The sequence below is a fragment of the Pelophylax lessonae genome (assembly GCF_965119305.1).
Source record: "Pelophylax lessonae genome assembly, chromosome: 6".
Taxonomy (NCBI): Eukaryota; Metazoa; Chordata; class Amphibia; order Anura; family Ranidae; genus Pelophylax; species Pelophylax lessonae.
Window position 1 is genome coordinate 319707517 of NC_138773.1, and position 12548 is coordinate 319720064.

A 12548-nucleotide genomic window follows, 5' to 3' on the forward strand; every position below is an offset into this window, starting at 1 on the left:
TACAATGTACAACATACAGGGGTATACAATGTACAACATACAGGGGGTATACAATGTACAACATACAGGGGGTATACAATGTACAACATACAGGGGGTATACAATGTACGGTTAACAGCAAACTCACACACACATCATAGGTTGAACTGGATGGACTGATGTCTTTTTTCAACCTCACTAACTATGTAACCATGAACTTTAACCACTTTAAGACCGGAAGATTTGACCCTCCCTTCCTGGCCAGGCCCTATTTTGCGATTCAGCACTGCGTTAATTTAACGGAAAATTACGCAGTTGTGCGACGCTGTATCCAAACAAAACTTACGTCCTTTTCCCCCCACAAACAGAGCTTTCTTTTGGTGGTATTTGATCACCTGTGCGATTTTTAATTTTTGCGCTATAAACAAAAAAAATAGCGACAATTTTGAAAAAAAAAAAAAAACAATATTTTTCACATTCTGATATAACATTCCCCCAAAAAAAATTTAAAAATCTAAATTTTTTAACATTTTAGGCCAATTTGTTTTTTGATGCATATTTCTGGTAAAAAAAAAATCGCAATAAGCGTATTTTGATTGGTTTGCGCAAAAGTTATCGCATTTACTAACTATGGGAAAGATTTATGTCATTTTTATTGTATTTTTTTTTTTTTTACTAGTAATGGCGGCGATCTATGAATTTTTGCGTGATTGCTGCGACATTGCGACGGACAGATCGGACCCCTAACTGACATTTTTGACACTTTTGGGGGGACCAGTAACATTACTACAGTAATCAGTGCTATACATATGCACTGTTACTGTAATAATGACACTGGCAGGGAAGGGGTTAACCCTATGGGTGATCAAAGGGTTAAATGTATGCCTCATGCTTACTATGTGTGGGGGAGGGGGGTTCTGTGACACAGACAGAGATCGCAGGTTCAGCTATGGTGAATCCTGTGATTTCTCCCTGTCACTGAAAAGATCCGCCTGCTTTGTTTACATAAGCAGACGGGTCTTCTCACACTTTCCCCAACGATCGGGGAATGGAGGCGGCGATCGCCGCTTCTCCTCCTCCAGCCCGACTCCCACTGTGTCTAAACACAGTGGGAGTGAGCCTCTGGCGGGTCTACGTCACTGGACCCAGGGGAGCCGCACTGCCGCAGTAGGATTACTGTGAGCAGTCGGCAAGTGGTTAATGGCATCCCAGTCTTAGTCCGTAGGGTTCAATATTAAGTTGGCTCACCCTTTGCAGCTATAACAGCTTCAACTCTTCTGGGAAGGCCGTCCACAAGGTTTAGGAGTGTGTCTATGGGAATGTTTGACCATTCTTCCAGAAGTGCATTTGTGAGGTCAGGCACTGATGCTGGACGAGACCTGACTCGCAGTCTGTGCTCTAATTGATCCCAAAGGTGTTCTGTCAAGTTGAGGTCAGGACTCTGTGCAGGACAGTCAAGTTTCTCCACCCCAAACTCGCTTTTCCATGTTTTTATGGACCTTGCTTTATGCACTGGTGTGCAGTCATGTTGGAACAGGAAGGGGTCAACCCCAAACTGTTCCCAGAAAGTTGGGAGCATGAAATTGTCTAAAATGTCTTGGTATGCTGACATCTTATGTGTTCCCTTCACTGGAACTAAGGGGCCAACCCAATCCTGAAAAACAACCCCACACCATAATCCCCCCTCCACCAAATGGTTTGGACCAGTGCACAAAGCAAGGCCCATAAAGACATGGATGAGTGAGTTTGGGGTGGAGGTGACCTCAACTCGATAGAACACCTTTAGGATGGATTAGAGTGCAGACTGCAAGCAAGGTCTTCTCTCCAGCACCTAACCTCACAAATGTGCTTCTGGAAGAATGGTCAAACATTCCCATAGACAAGCTCCTAAACCTTGTGGACAGCCTTCCCAGAAGAGTTGAAGCTGTTATAGCTGCAAAGGGTGGGCCAACTCAATATTGAACCCTACGGACTAAGACTGGGATGCCATTAAAGTTCATGTGCGTGTAAAGGCAGGCGTCCCAATACTTTTGGTAACAGTGCATTTCAAAGGGAAATATTTATAAAGTGGCAAATGATTGGCCCACATATCCTTTACTCTATCATTTTAGATGGGGATTAGCAGATTGGCTTCCTTTTTTATAGTTCATCCATCATGTAAATTCGCCATCCATTTGAGAAGTTTTTTCCATCGCCAACTCGCAATCTTCAACAGGAAATCCAATCTTGGTAACATCTGCCATATTTAAGTTCATGTATCACTTTTAAGTATTTGTGTTGTATGAAGAATCTTTGGTTGATTGCCACTGATTCCCGTGGAGTCCTGTCACCCTAGCTTGTCACAGCCCCCATCTGCCTCAAGTTTTGATGCACCAATAATAGGAGTCTATGCTGATGAATTAAGTCAAATGTGTATTTTCATTCTTTGTATAAATATACTTCTTTTTGTGTCTATGCTATGCTATACAGCTTTGTGTTTTTCTTAGCTGTGCCCCTTTGTTTAGTTGTTGTATATACTTCCATGCCTGTCAATCACTGAGCACATTTCCTACCAGTTCTTCAATGATACAGTGATCTCCAAACTGCGGCCCTTTACTTGCCTTTATCTGGCCCTTGGGGGGCTTTTACTCCTATTGACACCAATAGCAGGGCATTAATCCTGCCACTGACACAAACAATGAGACACTATTCCTCCCACTGACACCAATGATGGGGCACTATTCCTCCCACTGACACCAATGATGAGACACTATTCCTCCCATTGACACCAATGATGGGGCACTATTCCTCCCCACTGACACCAATGATGGGGCACTATTCCTCCCCACTGACACCAATGATGGGGCACTATTCCTCCCACTGACACCAATGATGAGACACTATTCCTCCCATTGACACCAATGATGGGGCATAATTCTTCCCACTGATACCAATGATGGGGCACTATTCCTCCCACTGACACCAATGATGGGGCACTATCCCTCCCACTGACACCAATGATGGGGCACTATTCCTCCCACTGACACCAATGGTGGGGCACTATTCCTCCCAGTGACACCAATGATGGGGCACTATTCCTTCCACTGACACCAATGATGGGGCATTATTCCTCCCACTGACATCAAAGATGATATACCATTCCTCCCAGTGATACAAAACGATTGAACACTATTCCTCCCAATGATACCAATGATGGGGCACTATTGCTCTCACTGACACCAAAGATGAGCTATTATTCCTCCCACTGATATAAACAATGGAACACTATTCCTTCCAATGACACCAATGATGGGGCACTTTTCCTCCCACTGACACTAAAAATAGAGCACTATTCCTTCCACTGACACTAAAAATGGAGCACTATTCCTTCCACTGACACCAATGATGGGACACTATTCCTCCCCCCAATACCAAAGATTGGTCATTGCTTACTCCCATTGATTCCAGGACATTTTCTACTCCCACTGGCCACAGTTAGGCCCCCCTAAAGTCTGAAGAACAGTAAACTGGCCCTTTGTTTAAAAAGTTGTGAAAACCCTTGTTTAACACACATAAAGGAGAAGTGGAGGAATTGGTTGTAGGATTAGGAGTCTATTGCTATTTGCAGAGGAACACAGGGGTCAGTCAATAGTGTAGAGCAGCCTTTCTCAACCAGGGTCTGTGAAACCCTAGGGTTCCTCCAGAGGTTGCTAGGAGTATCTTGAGCAATGAGCAATTTCAGATCTTTTTAGCTGTCTGCATGGGGAAGATTCTTTTAATTGTCCTTCAATGTAAGGGGCTTTCTTCAAACGGAACACCACTGTAATGGAATTTTCTTTGATGGACTCATGCACTGATCACAAACCCAAGAGGGCCCTTCTCCACTGACAGTCAATGGGTGGGAGCATCTCACTGACCACCAATGTAAGAAGTCACTACTATGACCACTAAGGACCACTCAACGCATCACCAATGTTAGGGGGCATTTTTTAATTGACTATCTAAGAAAGTGTCCTCACTTCTTTTCTGGCCATTATTATTTGTTTCATTTTATAACTGATGCTGAAAATAATTTTGTTGTATAGAACAGCCATGAATGTCAAATATGTTAAATGTGCCACATTCCTTATTCTTGAATGTATTATTTTATTGCAACTTACTGTTCCCAAATGTACCGTGAGCTATAGATATAGTAATTCAGGGGTTCCCTGAAATCTGAAAGTTATTTTCAAGGTCCTCCAATTTAAAATGATTGAGGAAGGCTGGTGTAGAAGAAGGAGGGTATTAGGACCAGGATCTGAACACAGGACCTCTGCTACATCTGGCCGTAGCTTTTTTGTGCTGTGCTTCTTGCATTCCTTGCTGTGTTTCTTGTCCTTTATGTTGTTTCTGGTGAACCTTAAACTCTTTGCTGCCCCCATGAACTTCCTATCTCAGCCATGTCTCTGCACTTTCTATTTGCCAGATTGTTGTGCTCTCTCCAGCGGATATCTTGCTCTTTTGTGTACTTGCAGCTGTCCTTATCTCTACTACCACTCATTACTGACCTCTTGCTTGTTCCTCAACTAGATTCCTGCTTGACACCAACATGGAACCACTTGTCACCGACCTTGTTTACTGACTGCACTTCTGGTTTATCCCTACCTGCTATATCTGCTACTGAACCAAGGCTAGCTCACCTCCTGGTGGGGCAATCCTAAAGACTGCAACCTGGTACTAACCCATCTCTACCATCAGAAGCTCTGGTGAATAACAATTAGTGCTTAGACCCCACACCTCAGGTGACCCTGTGTCATCTGCCAGGGTGACCTACTTGTGTATTTATCCAGCCAGTTGGTGGGAGCTTCTCTACTGCTTTGGCTTCTGGTCTCCAAGCCTGATCCCTGATAGTGACATAGGGGAATACAGTTGCCTCATATTATATACTGGTAATGATATAATGTAACAGAAACACAGGGTACCAAGGGGCAGTAGATACAAATGATGAATAATTATAGAGTACAATCTTGTAACCTAGTAAAGGTTTTCTGGATAATTAGAGAAGTAACAATGCAACTACAATGTTTCTGTGCACAAAACCCTTTTATTTACGGCTCTTGTAGAAATGCATGTAAATGAGCCATATGGAGTGGTTGTAAAGTCCCAAGGATTTTCACCTTCATGCATTCTATGCAATAGGGTGAAAATCTTCTCTGCTGCCCCCCAGACCCCCCCCCCCTTTTTCTTATCTGAGCCCAATCCGAATCAGCGATTTGCACAAGCCCTGCGGCTGCAGCTGCTGGCTCTCTCCTCATTGGACAGATTGATAGCAGCAGGAGCCATTGGCTCCTACTGCTGTCAATCAAATTTGTGACACGGAGCGGGAGGCGGGGCCGAGTCCTGCTATCTGTGTCAATGGACCCAGCAGTGAGCCCACACGAGGACCCCCAGGGAAAGCGGCTTTTTTGTGGGGCACCTGATGAAGGGGAGGAGACATAAGCACGAGCGGGGAACCCCAGAAGAGGATAATTGGGGCTGCTCTGTGCAAAACCCCTGCACAGAGCAGGTAAGTATAACATGTTTGATATTTTTTAAAAAAATAACCTTTACAATCACTTTAAATTCACCTAGAGCCAGAGCTAACTTAGCCAAACCAAAGTGTCATTATTACAGTGACAGTGTATATTTTTAGCACTGATTACTGTAGTAATGTCACTGGTCTCCCAAAAAGTGTAAAAAATGTCAGTTAGGAGTCCGATCTGTCCTCCACAATGTCGCAGTCCCGCTAAAAATTGCAGACCATTACTAGTAAAAAAATAAAAATAAATTACATAAATCTTTCCCCTAGTTTGTAGACGCGATAACGTTTGCGCAAACCAATCAAAATACACTTACTGGGATTTCTTTTTTACCAAAAAGATGTAGCAGGATACAAATTGGTCTAAAAGGATGGGGGGGGGGGGATGTTATATAGCAGAAAGTAAAAAATATTATTATTTATTTTTATTTTTTTTCAGAATTGTCGTTCTTTTTTTTGTTTATAGCGCAAAAAATAAAAAATAGCACAGGTGATCAAATACCACCAAAAGAAAGTTCTATTTGTAGGGGAAAAAAAGGACATCAATTTTATTTTGGGTACAGCGTCGCAGGACCGCACAATTGTCAGTGAAAATAACGCAGTGCTGAATCACAAAAAATGGCAGGGTCATTAAGGGGGCAAAACCTTCCGGTCCAGAACTGGTTAATAAGGAAATGCAAACGAACTGTCAGGGTGGGGGATCAGACGAAGGTCAAGGCACGGCAAAAAGGCAGGTAAATAGGGAGCTTGACGCACGTGCTGCAACCACTATTACAACCATGACACTAAAGCCCCGTACACACGTACCGATCGTCGGCCGACCGATCGGCCGTCTTTTGTCCAGGGCTGTCGGTGTCTGTTGAAAAGTGCAAAAGACTGCACAAGAATTTTGTCCGCCGACTACAGCCGACTGCAGAAGTGATGTCATGTAATGGTTAACTTTCCCTGTGTTTTTTCTTTTCTGAGCATGCCCAGTCTTGCAAATCTGCGGTCTGTCGGCCGAATTCTGTACTGACTGGCGAACAATCGGCCGTTCTGGTGTCGGCATACAAAAATTTTAATGCTTGCAAGACAGATTCTTTTCGGCCGAATGTGCGCTGTCGGCTGTCGGAAGCATCATACTAACAAGCCGACAATCGGCCGATCGGTCGTCGGCCGAAGCTTTTCGGCCGACGATCGGTACGTGTGTATGGGCCTTAAGGGCTTGGCAGGCTTAAATCAGGTTTGGTCTCCACCCAGCCTGTGTCTACACCAATCACCCTGCAGGTAGACAGTCAGATAGGGAGAATGCAGTACAGCCAAAACAAGGATACTGGAATGAGACCAGCAGCTGCCAAGGAACTGGAACATTACACGCTTTTGAAAAGAGCGTAAATTTTGAAAAGATAATATTTTTCACATTTTTTTATATGAAATTCCCCCCAAAAAATGTAAAAATCAAAATTTTAAACATTTTAGGCCAATTTATTTTATGCTACATATGTTTGGTAAAAAAAATCGCAATAAGCGTATTTTGATTGGTTTGCGCAAAAGTTATTGCGTTTACTAACTAAGGGAAAGATTTCTGTCGTTTTTGGTGTTTTTTTTTTTTTTTAACGAGTAATGGCGGCGATCTGCGATTTTTTTCGCGGAACTGCGACATTGCGGCGGACAGATCGGACCCTTGACTGACATTTTTGACATTTGACACAGTGACATTACTACAGTAATCAGTGCTATACATATGCACTGTTACTGTAAAAAAAATGACACTGGCAGGAAAGGGGTTATTTTATTGGAGATTCAGGGGTTAAGTGTGTCCCTAGGGGCATGCTTCTAACTGTAAAGGGGTGTGGCTTTTCATGTAACCACAGAGATATACGATCCTGCATAGTATGACCGTATGATCTCTGCAGTTACACAGAGGAGAATGACAGGCAGCTTTGTTTACATCAGCCGCCTGCCTTTCCCCCTCTGCGGCGGACGATCGCGGGTGGCCGGCGGACATCGGGTCCACCGGTCACACGCGCCGACATGTTAGGGAACGAGCAGGGACGGGAGCGTGCCTCTGGCGGCGTGCGCTCGCCACCTAGAGGCTCACAGGCTAGCGACGTAGTCCTACGTCACTTTGCCTGTGAGGGGCTGACCGCCGCAGTAAATATACTATGGGCGGTCGGCAAGGGGTTAAATGTGTACCTAGGGGCATGTGTCTAACTGTATGTGGGCGGGGCTTGTGAAATTATCAAAGACCTATGATCCTATATAGAAGGATCACAGGCGCTCTGTGATCATTCCAGGGAGAAGAACGGTCGGCTGTGTTTACAACAGCCGACCATCCTTCTCTCTCAGCGGGGAGCGATCGTGGGTGTCAAGCAGCAATCGGAGCCGCCTGCCCCGAGCATCGTAGTTCCTGCTGGCGAGTGGAGGTGAGAGTGCGCCGGGGCGGCGCGCGTTTGCCCCCTAGCTGCAGTCGTGCGACCGACCTAGACCTACGTCAGTTTGCACAGGAGGGGCTGCCTGCTGCAGTAAAACTGCGGCGGGCGATCCGGAAGCGGTTAATCATTAATAGAGCCTGAGATCCATCTTTGTTATATGGAGATATGCATTACGAGGGTGGCAAAAGAGAAACAAGGCTGAGAAAGGCCGTCCTGAACATAATGTACGTTCACTTTATCTATATTTATTTCCCAGGTGTTATCTCTACCTGCATGAATCACTTCATAGCCGAACAGTTCCGGACCCCCCGGCACACAAGGCCTTTGCATCACGAGTTATTTCATCTTAGGCTCAAGGGGTGAATATTTGGCATCATAATTTTTGCCTTACCAGTCCTGTCTGTCGGCGTCACAGTTGCAGTAATATCTCATGTCGATGCAGCTCTCCTCCAGCCCGCAGGCGCACTGCCCGGGCAGGGACCCGCCCCAGTAGGTGTGTCTCTCATTACCTCTTCCAATCCACCACGTGTATGGGCTTCCACCTGCAAACAACATAGACTGCTGGTAAAATATCCAACTGACACATTAATCAATGATAACTCACAATTATAGATAATCTGGATGTAAACCTCAGACATGAAATATGATCAAAGCATATCCCTCTATAGTGTGTACTTGTCTCAGTCCAGGGCTCTAAGTGTCATTTCTGTCTGCTGCTTCCTTCCTCTGCTATCAGCATTAATCGCTTCTGATAAGTTTTCCTGACACCAAGAAAAAAATAAGGTGACAGGGGAGGGATCTCCAACACACCAGGACCAAGGTCACCTGTAAGGACAAGGTCATCTAAAACCTAGGGCAAGCATGCCAAACTGCAACCCCCCAACCCCCCAAGAATCATGAGTATTATGTATCAGCATGCTTACCACCTAAGCATAAATTCTCCCTCCTCCCAGGACAAATCCAAACCCAGCACAAATATTTGCCCCCCCCTATCTACCCTCCCAGCTCAAATCCTTTCTCTCTTCGAATCCCCCCCTCCGAAAAAAAAAAAAAAAAATCACTCCTCCTAGCACAATTACTCTTACCCTCAAATTACAAAGTACACATCCTCTTCTCCCCTCCCAACAACCCCCCCCCCCCCACACACACGCACACACACATTTCCCCTACTAGCACAAATCCCCCCTAACAAAATGTCCCCTCCTAGCAGCAATCCCCTTTACCCCTTTACAATACCACCACTTCTAGCACAAACACCCCAAATCACCTTTCTTAGCACCACCCCCCCCCATTTCCCTTTCTACAACAATTTTTAACCCCTGATGCCCCCTGATCACCCCTACTAGCACAAATCCCCCCTCAAAAAAATGTCTCTCTCTTCAAATCTGTTCCTCCCCCCCCCAAGAAAAAAAAAAAATCACCCCTCCTAGCACATTTCCTCTCCCCCTCGAATTACAAAATAAACATCCTCTTCTTCCTCTCCCAACACACCCCCCCCCCCATTCCCCCACACACATTCCCCCTCTTAGCACAGATACACCTTGATCACCCCTACTAGCATAAATCCCCCCCCCCCCCTCAAAAAAATGTCTTTCTCTTCAAATCTGTTCCTCCCCCCAAGAAAAAAAAAAACACCCCTCCTAGCACAATTCCTCTCCCCCTCGAATTACCAAATAAACATCCTCTTCTTCCTCTCCCAACACAACCCCCCCCCCCATTCCCCCACACACATTCCCCCTCTTAGCACAGATACACCTTGATCACCCCTACTAGCACAAATCCCCCCCCCCCCCACAAAAAAAATCACTTATCCTAGCACAATCCCTCTTTCCCTCAAATTCCAAAATACACATTATCTTCTCCCCCTCCCAACACCCCCCACCCCCCACACACACACACTCACATTTCCCCTACTAGCACAGATCCCCCCCAAAAAAAAAATGTCCCCACCAATCTCCCCTCTACAATATCACCACTTCTAGCACAAACACCCCAAATCCCCCTTCCTAGCACAAATCCCCCCAAATTACCTTTCCTAGCATCCCCCCATTTCCCCTTCTAAAACAATTCTTACCCCCTGTTGCCCTCCAAATTCCCCCACCCAACACAAGTCCCTTCCCCCAATTCCTGCCCAACCCTTGTCCCAGCCCTGATTGACAGCCCCAGCTCTGTTTCTGTGTAAAGGGGGGGGGGGGGGGAAGGGTGTCCTCACTCAGCTATGCAGAGTTTAACTTCAGTTCCCCGCCCCCTGCTTTCTGACAGCTCTGACGAATGTTATACATTCTAGACTTTGAATAGATGTAGAGAAGAGAAGATTTTAGATAAACAAGTACAACTTATTTATGAGGATTTATTTAATCTCTGTGTATCCCCTGATAGTCACTTCACTGGGTATATAGAAGGTTGTACAACCACTTTCATTTATTGAATTAAAAGCTGAACTCAGCTTTCTGTCACTCTGCTCTCTCCTTCTATCAGCATGCCTCTTGTGTGCACATGGGCACTGCAGCATAACTAATTTTCCATGTGCTGCTTCTCCCTCTCCAAATCTGAGCTCTGCTGTACAGGGATTGCAGGAGGTGGATACCAAGTGAGATTTATCCCTTTTTTTTCCGGGTCCTCAATTTCCTCTATATCAAGATATTTCAGCCGTTTACCACGGTCCTAGGCCACCCGGAGAAATGGGCTTTTCTGAGAGCCACTGCTGGAGGCGGGGAAAGGAAGAGGGGGCGTGGCACTTCTCACTACAGAAATCCGGATCATTTTTACTAAACAGCCATTCGCTGGGTGTAAATTAAAAAAGGATTCCAAGCTCACGCCTGCAGTCACTTCAAGTCCAGGATGTTACGGCCCTGTCCGGCTCTCCTAGAGTAACTTCCTGTCTCCTGGAATCTTCTCCATGATCTTGAGACTGTGCTGGGAGACACAGCAAACCTTCTGGCAATGACACGTATTGATGTGCCATCCTGGAGGAGTTGGACTGCCTGTACAACCTCTATAGGGTCCAGGTATGGCCTCATGCTACCAGTAGTGGCACTGACCCTAGCCAACCTTCTGGCAATGGGACGTATTGATGTGCCATCCTGGAGGAGTTGGACTGCCTGTGCAACCTCTATAGGGTCCAGGTACAGCCTCATGCTACCAGTAGTGACCCTGACCCCAGCCAACCTTCTGGCAATGGGACGTATTGATGTGCCATCCTGGAGGAGTTGGACTGCCTGTGCAACCTCTATAGGGTCCAGGTATGGCCTCATGTTACCAATAGTGACAATGACCCTAACCAACCTTCTGGCAATGACACATATTGATGTGCCATCCTGGAGGGGTTGGACTGCCTGTACAACCTCTATAGGGTCAGGTATGGCCTCATGCTACCAGTAGTGGCATTGACCCTAGCCAACCTTCTGGCAATGACACGTATTGATGTGCCATCCTGGAGGAGTTGGACTGCCTGTGCAACCTCTATAGGCTCCAGGTATGGCCTCATGCTACCAGTAGTGGCACTGACCCTAGCCAACCTTCTGGCAATGGGACGTATTGATGTGCCATCCTGGAGGAGTTGGACTGCCTGTGCAACCTCTATAGCAGGGGTGGGGAACCTTTTTTCTGCCAAGGGCCATTTGGGTATTTATAAAATCATTCGGGGGCCGTACAAAATTATCAACTTAAAAATGTGCCTGTTATATTTGGTCAAAAATTGAATTAACTCACCCCTAATGTGATGGCTGAAACTACTTCTCTTTAGTGAGGTGTGTGATGTTAGCTGGTATTGATGATGTTGCTACTCGCAACTGGTTTTCCAGGTTGGCGTCGGTCAGTCTGGAGCGCAGTCGACTTTATGGTGGTAAGCTTTGAAAAGAACTGCTGGCGGGTAATGCTGGTGGGTATAGCTGGCTGGTACTGCTGGTGGTTACAGCTGGCTGGTACTGCGGTGGGTACTGCTGGCTCAGGCTGGTACTGCTGGCTTGTACTGTGCTGTGAGTACTGCTGGCTCAGGCTGGTACTGCTGTGGGTATTGCAGATTCAGGCTGGTACGGTGCTGTAGATACTGCCTTGGGTACTGCTGGCTAAGGCTGGTACTACTGGCTGATACTGTGCTGTGGGTACTACTGGCTAGTACTGCTGGCTGGTATTGCTGTGGGTACTGCTGGCTGGTACTGTTCTGTAGGTACTGCTGGCTGGTACTATTGTGGGTACTGCTGACTCTGGCTGGTACTGCTGGCTCTGGCTGGTACTGCTGTGGGTACTGCTGGCTCTGGCTTATACTGCTGCGAGTACTGCTGGCTCTGGCTGGTACTGCTGTGAGTACTGCTGGCTCTGGCTGGTACTGCTGTGAGTACTGCTGGCTCAGGTTGGTACTGCTGTGGGTACTGCTGGCTCTGGCTGGTACTGCTGTGTGTTCTGCTGGTGGTAAATGCTGGGTAGCAGCGGCGCCGCACTGGAGGAAGAGGCAATGTTTCCTGTATTGGTCACAGGCGGAGTGCATTTGATATAACTCTGCCTGTGACTCGCTCAGACTGTCAGAATGGAGCCGGAACTATACAGGAAGCACTGGCTCCGTTCTGACAGATCAGCTGAGAGACACAGACTCCGCTGCATGGGGGGCCAGACCAAATGAC

At 46.4% G+C, this 12548-nt stretch overlaps 1 protein-coding gene across 1 annotated transcript in view; it reads right to left on the reverse strand.

Annotated features, from left to right (window-relative positions):
* The window catches only part of LOC309557562 (contactin-associated protein-like 5), a 691665-nt gene that overhangs the window by 204817 nt on the left and 474300 nt on the right, over positions 1-12548 (reverse strand). The window contains exon 14 of the mRNA XM_082260344.1: positions 8321-8471. Coding sequence (XP_082116470.1) covers positions 8321-8471 — 151 coding nt within the window. The remainder of the gene's footprint in view (positions 1-8320; positions 8472-12548) is intronic.